Source organism: Colossoma macropomum, unplaced genomic scaffold (genome assembly GCF_904425465.1).
Source record: "Colossoma macropomum unplaced genomic scaffold, Colossoma_macropomum, whole genome shotgun sequence".
NCBI classification, from domain to species: Eukaryota; Metazoa; Chordata; class Actinopteri; order Characiformes; family Serrasalmidae; genus Colossoma; species Colossoma macropomum.
Genome location: NW_023494793.1, coordinates 2,718,164 through 2,733,692, shown reverse-complemented (window position 1 = coordinate 2,733,692; position 15,529 = coordinate 2,718,164). Strand labels below are relative to the sequence as shown.

The 15,529-nt window shown below is 38.9% G+C and overlaps 1 protein-coding gene across 1 annotated transcript in view; it reads right to left on the bottom strand.

Moving 5' to 3' along the window:
* Positions 1 to 15,529, bottom strand: part of gfra2a (GDNF family receptor alpha 2a) — a 143,706-nt gene that overhangs the window by 50,988 nt on the left and 77,189 nt on the right. Inside the window, exon 4 of the mRNA XM_036578201.1 lies at positions 15,093 to 15,489. Coding sequence (XP_036434094.1) covers positions 15,093 to 15,489 — 397 coding nt within the window. The remainder of the gene's footprint in view (positions 1 to 15,092; positions 15,490 to 15,529) is intronic.

Sequence of the window (15,529 nt, the reverse complement as noted above, 5' to 3'; positions counted from 1 at the left end):
CCTGCGGTCACTCTTTTCTTCAGGATCTGACCAAACAGATTGCTGGTCAGATATTATCTCATAGAAGATCACCAGTATGTGCTAAAGTAGAAATTTAATACAGTGTGAAGTGAGTCGTTACGTAGCGACCGGAGCTCAGCGGAATGATACAGTTATCATGATCTGTCCATCCTTCTACTGTGAGAAGACGACTCAGCGCTGTGGGTCTGAAAGGATGTGTAGCTGATCAAGAAGAACCTCACTGAGAAAAGGAGACGGACACATCAAACAAAGAAGCTGAACGATGGACTGACCACCCCAGAGTCCAGACCTCAACACCACTGAATGTGTTTGATTACTTCAGAAAATGATCAACCAGCTTCTAAGACTGAACTTTGGAGGTGTGTCTGCAGATTCTTTGAGGAACTGAAAGTGAGGCTCCTGAAAAGAATGGAAGCTGAAATAAAGGGAGAGAGGGACACACTGACCACTCAGACAGCTGAGAGCACTTTTAGCTGCTGATGCTTCTGAGTGGGGACATGTTGTCTGTTTTCTTCTTGACTCTGCGAAATGAACACTCTGTACTTCTGACGGCTGTTTTTAATCCTCAGTACAGTCACAGGCCCGTCAGCCAGGCTTTGCTGTATCTGCTCTCAGACTCCGCTCCGTCTTATTGAGCGATGACGCTGGTGTTATGGGTGTTTAACTGCAGACGGACACACCTGCGCTGATATGGAGCTGATTGCGGCTGATTATCGGTCGAGCTGAGGACCTGCACTCCGGCTGAGTGTCGCTCTCCCCGCTGAGCGCTCAGAGATTAAAAACACGAGAGATAATCTCCTCTCCTCTCTCGATCAATGCATCAGCGCCTTTCAGCAGCAAACAAACTACTCAGAAATAAGAAACTCGTCCAGCGGCTCAGAGGACGCACAGCTGCTCTGTCAGAGACACTGACCTCGAGAGGAGCCTGAGCATACAGCGGGAGACAGTAGAGTCACTGAGAGAGAGAGAGAGAGAGAGAGAGAGAGAGAGAGGAGAGAGAGAGAGAGACAAAGACAGATAGAGACACTGGGAGAGAGAGAGAGAGAGAGAGAGAGAGAGAGAGAGACAGACAAAGACAGATAGAGACACTGGGAGAGAGAGAGAGAGAAAGACAGAGAGAGAGACAGACAAAGACAGATAGAGACACTGGGAGAGAGAGAGAGAGAGAGAGAGACAGACAGAGAGAGAGAGAAAGAGAAAGAGAGATAGAGAGAGAACAAAAGAGATAAAAAAGAGACAGAGAGAAAGAGATATAAGATAACAAAAGAGAGCAAAAGAAAGAAGAGAGAGAAAGAAAAAAGAAAAAAGGAGAAGAAAAGGGAAATAGAGAGGGAGAGAGAATGCAAGAGTAAAAAGAGAGGGAAAAAGCAGATAGACAAAGAAAGGCTGAAGACAGAAAGAAGGGAGATGGGTCGAGAAGGAAAGAAGAAACAATGAAAGACAGAAAGACAGAGAGACAGAGAAAGAAAAAGGAGATGGAGAGAAAAGAAAATGAAAAGAGAGCTGAAACAGGAAGAAGATAGAGACCGATAGGGTGAAGAGAGAGCAGGGAAAGAGAAAGAGGAGAGAAATAAGGGAGATGGGTTGAGAAAGAGAAAAAAGAAAGCTGTAGAAAGAAAAGGAAGTAAACAAAAGGGATCAAACGATCAAGAAAGAAAGTGTGAGGAAGAAGAAAGTCAGAGAAAGAGAGGGAGAGATACGAAGAAGAGAGAGAGAAAGAAAAAATTACATCGACAAAGAGAAAATAAAAGAAAAAAGAGCAAAAAGAAAAGACAAAAGGGGGAGAGGAAGAGAGAGAATAAAAGGAGGGAGCGAGAGAAAGATGAGAAAAACAATAGAAAGAGAAAAAAGGGGGACAGAGTTCAAAAGGTCACAGTCAGTGACCCAAATAGCCCCACGCTTTACAGTCAGCACATTAAACAGTGATTAAACACAGTGCTACTGTTCACTCACTGCTACAGACGGGACGATATGGGAATGATATCATGATATGAGTCATAAAAATTATCAAGGCTTTCTGTCATTTTGAAGTTCAGTCATTTGCAAAAGTTGAGCACTCCCAGTCAAATCATGTGTTCTGTTGACTGTTTATGCGTATGTGAACAGTGTCCTCACCAATCACAAGGCACAATGACTACACAAAATCTAAACATCAACAGGAAGCTAACCATGAATACAAGCCACCTAGTGAAAGCTAACCACCAAGCCAAAGCTAACTACCAAGAAAAAGCTAAGCACCAACTGAAAACTAACCACAAAGTGAAAGTTTGCCACTAAGTGAAAGATCACCACCAAGAGGAAGATAATCACCAATAGAAAGCTAACCACTAAACAACCACTAAACAAAATCTGAACACCAAGATGAAGCTAACCACAAAGCAAAGGTAACTACCATAAAAAACCACCACCAAGAGAAAGCTAACTACTGACCAATGACTAAACAAAATCAAAACATCGAGACGTAGCTAACCACCAAGAAAAAGCTAACCACCAGGTGAACACTAACTACCGAGAAAAAGCTAAGCACCAAGCCAAAGCTAACCACCAACTGAAAACTAATCATTAAATGAACGGTAACCACCAAGAGGAAGATAATCACCAATAGAAAGCTAACCACTAAACAATCACTAAACAAAATCTGAACACCAAGATGAAGCTAACCACAAAGCGAAAGCTAACTACCAAATGAAAGCTAACCACAAAGCGAAAGCTAACCACCAAAAAAAAAGCTAACCACAAAGCGAAAGCTAACTACCAAACGAAAGCTAACCACCAAGTGGAAGCTAACCACAAAGCGAAAGCTAACCACCAAAAAAAAAACTAACCACAAAGCGAAAGCTAACTACCAAACGAAAGCTAACCACCAAGTGGAAGCTAACCACAAAGCGAAAGCTAACCACCCAAAAAAAAGCTAACCACAAAGCGAAAGCTAACTACCAAACGAAAGCTAACCACCAAGTGGAAGCTAACCACAAAGTGAAAGCTAACCACCCAAAAAAAAGCTAACCACAAAGCGAAAGCTAACTACCAAACGAAAGCTAACCACCAAGTGGAAGCTAACCACAAAGCGAAAGCTAACCACCCAAAAAAAAGCTAACCACAAAGCGAAGTAGTTGCAAGTAGTTCTCAGACGAGTCTGATCAGCAGTTTTTATTATACTTACGTTTACTTTTGTAGCCACTTTGCTGAATGTTTAATATAACACAAATTTATACAAACATTTTTCATATTTCATACTGTGAACGTTTTTCTCATTTTCTCTTATGATTATGATGGAATATTATACTGTCATTTCCCATTAATGTCGGCTCCATCCCTCTCCCAGTGTAACTGCCTCTAACAGAGGCGAGGGAGTGATATTTAACAGTAGACGGATATGAATATGAGTTCAGCCTCTTCGTATCGTCACTCACCCCAAAGTCAGAGCGCTGGACCGAGACCGCTGTGACTGCCAGCTGACATTCATGTTTAATAAGCGTGATTCGGGCGGGGGAACCAGTGAGGACCAAAAATGTGAACATCCACACTGGCATTAGCGTGTTTGTGTATCGGTGTCGGCCGCCGGGATTCCGGCCCGCGCTGGGCGGCGGCGTGAGGCAAATCCAGCTATAATACACTAATCCTCTAATCTCTACTGTCTGAGACCATCAGAGCCCATCAGAACAATGAAGAAATGAAGGAATAAAGAAACGTCTTTCTGCACACAGACGCAGGGCTGAACCGATATGGCTCTCAACATGGGGTCTGCAGACCCCCCAGGGTTCCTGTCGTCTAGCCAGGGGGTCTGTGATTTTATTTTTTTTTTTAATGATTTGACACACTGTACATCCAAATCAGTGGGTTGCTACTCAGAGCTGCACACGGCGACAACATTGTTCACAGTAGGAGAAAGAAACGCTGCGCGAATACGAAATAGATCAGAGACGCAAGCGTACGTCTTCATTCACATCTAAGTGCTCATGGAAACTGTACTCAGTTATTCATTGTCAATTATGAAATGGACAGTTTTGGTCCTAAAAGCTGATTAATGTTAAATCCATGATATATGCACAGCTATGACCACCTCACAGTGACTGAACTGTATCAGCACGAAAACCCTTGTGCTGTTATTGGAATAGTCTTTGACTCTAATGCTGCTCACATGGAGCACCGAGTGTGGTGATGAAGTAAGTACCCGTTTTCTGTTTAAACTGATGGGCTGACAACTTATGTTCTTAACTAGAACTGGGCTGGTCAGCTAGCTAACAGGCCAAAAGACAGCAAATAGCCTAAACAGCTCCATCATTTATATCACAGGCTTGAATTAAAGCACTTACAGTATGATTAACTGTAAAACTACAGAATAAAAGTCTAAATAAAATGTCATTTGAATGTTTTACACACTTCAAATGTGTTTGTCAGAAGTCGCGTCAAACCCAGACTGAATCCCAAACGGCTCTGTACTCCCTAAATAGTGTTCTAGCTCTGAAAGTTTAGACATTCTAGCCTCTACAGCCAAACAGTGCATCATGTATCGAGTGTGGATGAGTCTGAGCTGCAGGATCCAGTATTTAAACTCCTACGTAGTGCACTATGTAGGGAGCAGGGAGCCGTTTGAGATTCAGCCCCAGTGTGAGAAGAGGGCACCGCTGGATTGGTGCTAAATAAGACTTGTGGTAATTTAGTGACCAAAAGTACTTATAAAGTGAAGGTTTGTGCATTAAACAGTGCTGTGATCTCATATGTTCATTGTTATCCGACAAAAAGTTCACTAAATGACCGCAGTTTACAGTGATAGGTGACCGAACGTTCTCCCCATTCATCGATCAATGGTTGCTTGGCAACGATACCATACATAAAGGAAGTACATTTCTTGGCGGAATACTTGTTTATGTTGATTATTACTAATAATAACTTAAATTATTTTCTGAAAAATGTGTGTTTTATCATACTTTATGTTGGCCACTGTTTTATAAGCAATAAGCCACTTGAGGCCGTGCGTTACTGTGATTTTACCACAGGGAGGAGGTTGTACTCCTCTTCATGTTGTGCCCCTCTGATAAAATCACAGTAACGCTCGGCTTGTTGCTTTATTATCCCCCAGCTACTCTAACAACATGACGTGCAATATTGAACAACATTTCCCAGCTGCCCCCGTCATCTGAGATGCCCCAGGTTTGGTTCTAGAGTTTATGGTAGTTGTAGTCCATCAGGTACTGTTTGTAAACAAAGGCCATCATGATTAACAAAAAGCCTAAACGTTGTTTAGTTTGGGGCTTTAATGTCACATTTAAAGTCAGCAACGATTAAACAGTTTACGGTTTGCTTGCTGAAGAAAACGAGTCCTCTCAAAGTCGTCTCTGGATTCGGAAGCTGAGGCGCCCCCTGCTGTTCCTACTGCCTTTACCATCTACAGCATAGTTTATTAAGAATAAGCTGACTGAAATGAAACTTTACATATTAAACAACAGTAAGTTTTACCTTTAGATAATAAAATATAAAAATATTTTGATTCCCGTTTTTATGACTCCAGCCCTGCTTGTGTTACCGCTGGTGTGGGTTTGCTTGCGCTCAGAGATGCCGAAAAAATACTACTTAAAATTTAAACCTTTAACAGGATGATTCTGTGTTTTTATAGCTAAAGAAACAACTTGTTCCACTCACTGGGATTTCCACTTTTCAGAAGCATTTTAAGCAGGTTTATACATATCGCTGTTGTCGGGACAAAACCTTGTATCTCCATTTTGTCGTTTTTCAGGTTTTGTGTAATTTAAAAATGCCTATTGCTCTTTACAATGTGTGTAAATTTCATGATAAATGGACCGAAAGAAACGGCCTAAAATTACTTGGAAAAAAGGTTCCATTGACCTACATTAAAAGTACACTATGTTTTTTCCTTCTCCTGTAAAGTTACCATTTTGGAGATACGAGGTTTTGTTCCAACAGCAGGAGTATGTATGTATATATGTAAACATGTAAATATTTTCTATTTATCTTGAACATAACCAGGAAAAAAATGTCCAGTCAGGATTACTTTACTCTTGGAATACTTTACTTGTGGAATCTACCTTTAAAAAAACCTAAATATGACATAGTGTAGTGTAGAATTTTCTATAAATTTGCATTTTATATATATATATATATGTTTAAACATGCCATAACTGCACAGGCCACAATTTATGTTTGTTTTTTTTGGCCAACATTACAAATTCAGCAAATAAGCAGTAATTGTGTATTAAAGTGTGCAGTAGTGTGTCTCTGTAGTGGATGTGTTCACTTATTTACCCTCAGAAAATCAACAACAACATAGAATTTGAACAGGGGTGCACAAACCTTCGCATATAAATATATGTGTTAATGTCAAAGCTTTAAATGTTCGTGTTTACAGTGTACCACTGTTTAGCTTTGCGCTAATATGCTCTAGGAAATCTCTTAGGGACGCTAGCAGAAATGCACATTATCGTAGAGGTGTTGTTTTGATATTTATGGTCTGAACTAAACGCAGTTAGACAGTATTTACATTCCACGTCAAGCTCTTTTATTAATCCAAAAGGGCAGAAATGTGTTTTTCCATGCTGCGGCTCTTTCAAACACTCATTCACCTGCTTATTCTAATGAATTCCCAGCGCATCACTCACTTATTACCAACCTGTAATATATGTGTGTGTGTGAAACACACTAACATGCTACATGCATATGACGCTAGGCTCAAAGCGAGACCATGAACACACTGTTCCATCATTCAAACTCTCGGGACAGAATCCAAACAATTTCTTCTGTTAATGCTTGAATGCTTATCTTATTATGTGCACGCGCTCCATGCAGCCATGCCTTTAATTAGATTATTTCTACTCATAAAGGCTACTACAACAAGCATCATGTCAGCATTAAAACGCCAGATCATTACAGTCGGAGCCGGAGTGGCCGGCCTGTGCCAGCGCGGCACAATCTGAATCCGCTCCAGAGCGCAAATCACTATCGCTATGGAAACAGCTATTATTGATCTGTTTCTTCAGACGAGCAATAAAAGCCCACCGATGTGTGATGTTCATATTCATGTGTTTTGCTTGTTTAAAATCATAAAACTCTATGAAGTTTCGGCTTTAATAGGTCACATTCTATACATATCTAAATAAATCCAACAGCAGCACGAACGAATCACATTATTAAAGGAGAAAATGAGATTAAATGGCAGAAATAGCTGCTTTTTAGTTTGGGAGTAAAGTGTTAACAGCTTTTAATCTATCAGTTTTATCTAATACTGTGTTTTGAACGTTTGTAGTGGAGAATTAGCAGAGAAAATCTTTGCAAATGCATTGCTAATATTTATATATGTCTAATCAGTTATATTTTTTTCTGACACCAAGAAAAAAGTTACAGTGTCAAATAAAACTTCTCCACTGAGGCTGAATTTATTCATCAGTTAAGGCAACTATAGCTAATTAAGGACAGTGTACAGAAAGGGTCGCATTAGACTTTTGACCCCTTTATTAATGCACTGTTGATTAAAGGATTTCACATGCTACAGTAAAAACTAACAGCTATATTAACAATAATGAAAACAAGATTCACGAATAAAATAACTAGAGTATCAGAGGGAAGTATTTGGTTCTGTCATTTGTTTTTGTTTTTTTTTGACATTTTGAACATATTATAAGAATTTATGAATCACATTTTAGAACGCTTTAAATTATATTTAACAAATAGACAGTTTTTGGTTCCACTGGGAAATAATTCATCAAAAGCTTTTAACATTTCTTGTGGAGTCCCACAGGGTTCAGTTTTAGGGCCTTTGTTTTTCTCTTTGTACCCTTTTATAAATTTTCAAAGCTATGCTGATGATACGCAATTAGACATTTCCATTCCATGTTTCTCAGTGCATATCAGAAAATGTTCTACAACTAAATCAAGAAAAAAACTGAAATATTTATCCCTGGTACTAAAATTCAGAGAAGTTCGGCCTTTTCTATCCCAGAGAGATGAAGAAAAACCTCACACTTGTTTTGAAAGAGCTGCACTGGCTGCCTGGATCATTAAGGATGGATTTTAAAGTAAATCTTTTAGTTTTTGAAGCTCTAAATGACCTTAAAGCTCCTGACCGTCTGTCTGTTTATGATCTTAGATCTGCAGATTCTGACCTTCTGCAAACTCCTTCAGTAAAACACAGAAAACGTGGAGAGACTCTTTCAGTTATTCTGCTTCTAAACTGTGGAGCTCGGTCAGCTTTTATTAGACAGTCGAGCTCAGAGCTCACTTTTAGCATCTTTTTAACTCTTTAACTAGCTTTTAATTAAATTTTGCTGTCTTATTGTATTTAACTATTCAGTTTGATCTATTTTTGCTTCATATAATTTCATAAAAATACTGTAAATGAACAGCAACTATAATAAGGCAAGTGAAGGCAAGGCAAATTCATTTGTATAGCGCTTTTCACACACAGCGGCCATTCAAAGCACTTCAAAAACTCCGAAAAATAAAAGGATGAATTAATATTAAATTAAAAAGCTTCTGATCCCCTGAGATCAGGCACCTCAGAAAGGCATTTGCAAATTTAAAGTGCTAAAGATAAAAAACAATAAAACAGAAAATTAAAATAAGAGATTAAAAAAATTAAAAATAGTGCTAAGTGTTAAACAAAAGCACCAGAAATCAAGAACATCTTCAGACTGGACTTTAAGACGGCCATTCAGAGCATCTCTGACCTCATCTGAGAGTTTGTTCCAGCACTTGGCAGCATAATGACTGAATGCTGATTCTGGGCACTACTAACTGACCAGTCCCTAGTGAGCTGAGAGGCATAAACAAATAAAAGAGTGCTCTCAAAAGTGCTCTAAAAATAAATGGTTTTCATAAAAATTATTATTAATAAAATATAATACATTCATTTTTGAGTTTCTCTCACACGCTTTTGTGTCGCTTTTGTGTGATTCATTTAAAGAGAAGAAACAAGAGGGCACATTTTGGCAGTCAACTTTCAGAATGATAAGATAGTTTTCAAAAAAATAGTGTTTATTATTGTGTTATTTAATATCTGAATTTTATTTCATCTTTAACAATGCATCCTCAAACCCTGTCTTTAGCGTCTTTAACGTGTCCTCAAAAACTCTGGCCCTAATAATGCATCCTCAAAAACCCATCCTTAATAATGCGTCCTCAAAACCCGTCCTTAATAATGCGTCCTCAAAACCCGTCCTTAATAATGCGTCCTCAAAACCCGTCCTTAATAATGCACCCTCAACAACCCGTCCTTAATAATGCGTCCTCAAAAACCCGTCCTTAATAATGCACCCTCAACAACCCGTCCTTAATAATGCGTCCTCAAAACCCGTCCTTAATAATGCGTCCTCAAAAACCCGTCCTTAATAATGCGTCCTCAACAACCCGTCCTTAATAATGCGTCCTCAAAACCCGTCCTTAATAATGCGTCCTCAAAAACCCGTCCTTAATAATGCGTCCTCAAAAACCCGTCCTTAATAATGCGTCCTCAAAAACCCGTCCTTAATAATGCGTCCTCAACAACCCGTCCTTAATAATGCACCCTCAACAACCCGTCCTTAATAATGCACCCTCAAAAACCCGTCCTTAATAATGCGTCCTCAAAAACCCGTCCTTAATAATGCGCCTCAACAACCCGTCCTTAATAATGCACCCTCAACAACCCGTCCTTAATAATGCGTCCTCAACAACCCGTCCTTAATAATGCACCCTCAACAACCCGTCCTTAATAATGCACCCTCAACAACCCGTCCTCAATAATGCATTCATTTTTGATCAAATTCCACTGGGAACCTTCACAGAACTTCTTACAATGTCAGGGTTCTTTAATCTCTTAATCTCCAAACTTATTATGGTCTATTATTTAATAATAACGCTGCAATATAACATTTTGTCCATAACTCACAGCCCAACTGCTCAAAGTCTTGGAGGACTTGTAAGTTCTGTAGAAGGTGCTTTATCTTCAGAGCTTTGATTCATTAACTGTTGACAGGGTTGGACGTAAATGGCCTGTTGGCAGCAGAGGGACTGGCAGTTAAAGCACAATAGAAGGCAGTAAAGTGATGCGGTAATGTTCGGTTTGGCCTAATTGAACATTGTCCTGTCAATTAAGCAGCCAGTCTCTACTGCTGCTAATGGAGGCCTTCGCCAACACTCGCCAATTACGCACTCCACAAAGTCTCCGCCACGAGAGCAGCTCAGTGTACAGCAGGAGCTTTTAAAGACTTCCACATCTCCAGCTCACTGCTGCATGACTGCAGCTTCATATCGTCGCTGTCCAGTGAAAAACAAGTATCTCCAAAATCTTAACTTTACAGGAGAGGCAAAAACACTCTCACCTTTCAATGAAAGTCAATGTAAAACGATTTTGTTCCAGAGTGATTTTAAAGCATTTCTATTGGTCCATTCATCACGAAATTTTCACACAATGTAAAGGGACAGCTGGTGTTTTGAAAGGATGTAGAAAACTAAAAATCAACAAAAAATGGACATACATGGTTTCAATTGGACAGCGACGACATGTAAGCCTGACCGTAGCAGTGAAAACACCTACCAGATCTAAAAACAATCGGGATGATATTTTATTGTTAAAAAATCAGGATTATCAATAATATCGCCCTCACAGATGGTTCGCCGCAGCTTAGACCTACCGTCTCTGCTACCTTTAGCTTATTAGCTTCTTAATGTTAACTGATTTCATGAAAATCTTAAATGAAATTCACATATTAATTAACATAATTAACATAATGATGAACAATACATTTGAAAGCTGACTTCTCGTTCTGAAAGTTGACTGCCAACATGTGCACCCGTGTTTCTTCCCTTTAAACGATGCACACAAAAGTGACTTGCGTGCTAACGGCGCCCCTGCTGGAGAAACTCAGGACTTAAATGCAACAACATGTTTGAGGAGAAAACGTTCACAGCAGAGAAATATCTTTTCATTGTTTTTGGTTCTAGCTAACGCCTGCCAGAGTAGTAGCCTAGATACAGCCACATCTCGGCCTTCTCAGTCATGTCTTTACTAACAGATCCTTAACAAAAACCCTCAAGAACCTCAACAACCTCTCTATGTATCCTCATAAGCCTGTGTTTCACAATGGATCCCTAACAATGAGTCCTGAATGGTGCATCATTAAAAATCTGTCCTCAAAAACCTGTTTTAAATAATGTGTCCTCAAAAAACAGTCCTTAACAATGCACCTTTAATAATTGATCCTCAAAAACTAGTCTTTAACAATGTGTCCTCAAAAAACTAGTCTTTAACAATGTGTCCTCAAAAACTTGTCTTTAACAATGTGTCCTCAAAACAACTAGTCTTTAACAATGTGTCCTCAAAAACTTGTCTTTAACAATGTGTCCTCAAAACTAGTCTTTAACAATGTGTCCTCAAAAACTAGTCTTTAACAATGTGTCCTCAAAAAACTAGTCTTTAACAATGTGTCCTCAAAAACTAGTCTTTAACAATGTGTCCTCAAAACCTAGTCTTTAACAATGTGTCCTCAAAAACCTAGTCTTTAACAATGTGTCCTCAAAAACTAGTCTTTAACAATGTGTCCTCAAAAACTAGTCTTTAATAATGTGTCCTCAAAACCTAGTCTTTAGCAATGTGTCCTCAAAAACTTGTCTTTAACAATGTGTCCTCAAAAACTTGTCTCTAACAATGTGTCCTCAAAAACCTAGTCTTTAACAATGTGTCCTCAAAAACTAGTCTGTAACAATGTGTCCTCAAAAACTAGTCTGTAACAATGTGTCCTCAAAAACTAGTCTTTAACAATGTGTCCTCAAAAACTAGTCTTTAACAATGTGTCCTCAAAACCTAGTCTTTAACAATGTGTCCTCAAAACCTAGTCTTTAACAATGTGTCCTCAAAAACTAGTCTTTAACAATGTGTCCTCAAAACCTAGTCTTTAACAATGTGTCCTCAAAACCTAGTCTTTAACAATGTGTCCTCAAAAACTTGTCTTTAACAATGTGTCCTCAAAACCTAGTCTTTAACAATGTGTCCTCAAAAACTTGTCTTTAACAATGTGTCCTCAAAAACTAGTCTTTAACAATGTGTCCTCATAACCTAGTCTTTAACAATGTGTCCTCAAAAACTAGTCTTTAACAATGTGTCCTCAAAAAACTAGTCTTTAACAATGTGTCCTCAAAAACCTAGTCTTTAACAATGTGTCCTCATAACCTAGTCTTTAACAATGTGTCCTCAAAACTAGTCTTTAACAATGTGTCCTCAAAAACTAGTCTTTAACAATGTGTCCTCAAAAACTAGTCTTTAACAATGTGTCCTCAAAAAACTAGTCTTTAACAATGTGTCCTCAAAACCTAGTCTTTAACAATGTGTCCTCAAAAACTAGTCTTTAACAATGTGTCCTCAAAAACTAGTCTTTAACAATGTGTCCTCAAAACCTAGTCTTTAACAATGTGTCCTCAAAAACTAGTCTTTAACAATGTGTCCTCAAAAACCTAGTCTTTAACAATGTGTCCTCAAAAACCTAGTCTTTAACAATGTGTCCTCAAAAACTAGTCTTTAACAACGTGTCCTCAAAAACTAGTCTTTAATAATGTGTCCTCAAAACCTAGTCTTTAGCAATGTGTCCTCAAAAACTTGTCTTTAACAATGTGTCCTCAAAAACTAGTCTTTAACAATGTGTCCTCAAAAAACCAGTCTTTAACAATGTGTCCTCAAAACCTAGTCTTTAACAATGTGTCCTCAAAAACCTAGTCTTTAACAATGTGTCCTCATAACCTAGTCTTTAACAATGTGTCCTCAAAACCTAGCCTTTAACAATGTGTCCTCAAAAACCTAGTCTTTAACAATGTGTCCTCATAACCTAGTCTTTAACAATGTGTCCTCAAAAACTAGTCTTTAACAATGTGTCCTCAAAAACTAGTCTTTAACAATGTGTCCTCATAACCTAGTCTTTAACAATGTGTCCTCAAAAACTAGTCTTCAACAATGTGTCCTCAAAAACTAGTCTTTAACAATGTGTCCTCAAAAAACTTGTCTTTAACAATGTGTCCTCAAAAACCTAGTCTTTAACAATGTGTCCTCAAAACCTAGTCTTTAACAATGTGTCCTCAAAACCTAGTCTTTAACAATGTGTCCTCAAAAACTAGTCTTTAACAATGTGTCCTCATAACCTAGTCTTTAATAATGTGTCCTCAAAAACTAGTCTTTAACAATGTGTCCTCATAACCTAGTCTTTAACAATGTGTCCTCAAAAACCTGTCTTTAACAATGTGTCCTCAAAAACTAGTCTTCAACAATGTGTCCTCAAAAACTAGTCTTTAACAATGTGTCCTCAAAAAACTTGTCTTTAACAATGTGTCCTCAAAAACCTAGTCTTTAACAATGTGTCCTCAAAACCTAGTCTTTAACAATGTGTCCTCAAAAACTAGTCTTTAACAATGTGTCCTCAAAAACTAGTCTTTAACAATGTGTCCTCATAACCTAGTCTTTAACAATGTGTCCTCATAACCTAGTCTTTAACAATGTGTCCTCATAACCTAGTCTTTAACAATGTGTCCTCAAAAACTAGTCTTTAACAATGTGTCCTCAAAAACTAGTCTTTAACAATGTGTCCTCATAACCTAGTCTTTAACAATGTGTCCTCAAAAACTAGTCTTCAACAATGTGTCCTCAAAAACTAGTCTTTAACAATGTGTCCTCAAAAAACTTGTCTTTAACAATGTGTCCTCAAAAACTTGTCTTTAACAATGTGTCCTCAAAAACCTAGTCTTTAACAATGTGTCCTCAAAACCTAGTCTTTAACAATGTGTCCTCAAAAACTAGTCTTTAACAATGTGTCCTCATAACCTAGTCTTTAATAATGTGTCCTCAAAAACTAGTCTTTAACAATGTGTCCTCATAACCTAGTCTTTAACAATGTGTCCTCAAAAACCTGTCTTTAACAATGTGTCCTCAAAAACTAGTCTTCAACAATGTGTCCTCAAAAACTAGTCTTTAACAATGTGTCCTCAAAAACTTGTCTTTAACAATGTGTCCTCAAAAACCTAGTCTTTAACAATGTGTCCTCAAAACCTAGTCTTTAACAATGTGTCCTCAAAAACTAGTCTTTAACAATGTGTCCTCATAACCTAGTCTTTAACAATGTGTCCTCATAACCTAGTCTTTAACAATGTGTCCTCAAAAACTAGTCTTTAACAATGTGTCCTCAAAACCTAGTCTTTAACAATGTGTCCTCAAAAACCTGTCTTTAACAATGTGTCCTCAAAAACCTGTCTTTAACAATGTGTCCTCAAAAACTAGTCTTTAACAATGTGTCCTCAAAAACCTGTCTTTAACAATGTGTCCTCAAAAACCTGTCTTTAACAATGTGTCCTCAAAAACCTGTCTTTAACAATGTGTCCTCAAAAACCTGTCTTTAACAATGTGTCCTCAAAAACTGTCTTTAACAATGTGTCCTCAAAAACTAGTCTTTAACAATGTGTCCTCAAAAACTAGTCTTTAACAATGTGTCCTCAAAAACTAGTCTTTAACAATGTGTCCTCAAAAACTAGTCTTTAACAATGTGTCCTCATAACCTAGTCTTTAACAATGTGTCCTCATAACCTAGTCTTTAATAATGTGTCCTCAAAAACTAGTCTTTAACAATGTGTCCTCATAACCTAGTCTTTAACAATATGTCCTCAAAAACCTGTCTTTAACAATGTGTCCTCAAAAACCTGTCTTTAACAATGTGTCCTCAAAAACTAGTCTTTAACAATGTGTCCTCAAAAACTTGTCTTTAACAATGTGTCCTCAAAAACTTGTCTTTAACAATGTGTCCTCAAAACCTGTCCTTAATAACGCATCATTTTTCCACTATTTTCCATCATCAACATTCCATATAAGCTCAGAAGGCTCGTGTAGGTTCACTGGTGGTTCTGGATAGTAAATAAAATGTCTATATTTGTGTTGTAGTCATGGCGACCCCTGGTTCCTATCACCATCACTGTAAAGACATCTGAACCATTTCACAGCAAATCCCTTGGGATTCACACGCACCCTACATGGGATTAATCTGCACAGCTGCAGAACCTCGTATTTGACAGGCAGAACATCCGCAGGTAAAGAAATGCGAGCTGTTTACCTGCAGAGAGCGTCCAGTCTGCAGGTCTTGCGGAGCTGCAGGCAGTTGGGTTTGTTTTTGTCCTCGTAGGCGCAGCTGGGGACGATGGTCTGCCGGCGTCTCTCGGCGCAGGCCTTATCGCGGCAGGCGCAGAACAGCAGGCCGAAGGTGTACTGAGACTCCACGCGCTCCAGGAACTGCCGCAGGGCCTTGTGACATCGCTTCCTGTTACAGCCGTCCTGCTGCTGCTGACCCTGCTGACCCGTGACCCGCGTGCAGGTGCTGATGTAGGCCGAGCGCTGCCGCTTACAGTTATCGTTCAGGTTACAGGCTTTAGTGGCGTCCAGGCAGGGGTTACAATTACCGGGGCCTGAACACAGCGGCAGACGCATTCCTACACCTGCATAGATCTGCATACCTGCAGAGAGAGAGAGACAGGGAGAGAGGGAGAGAGAGAG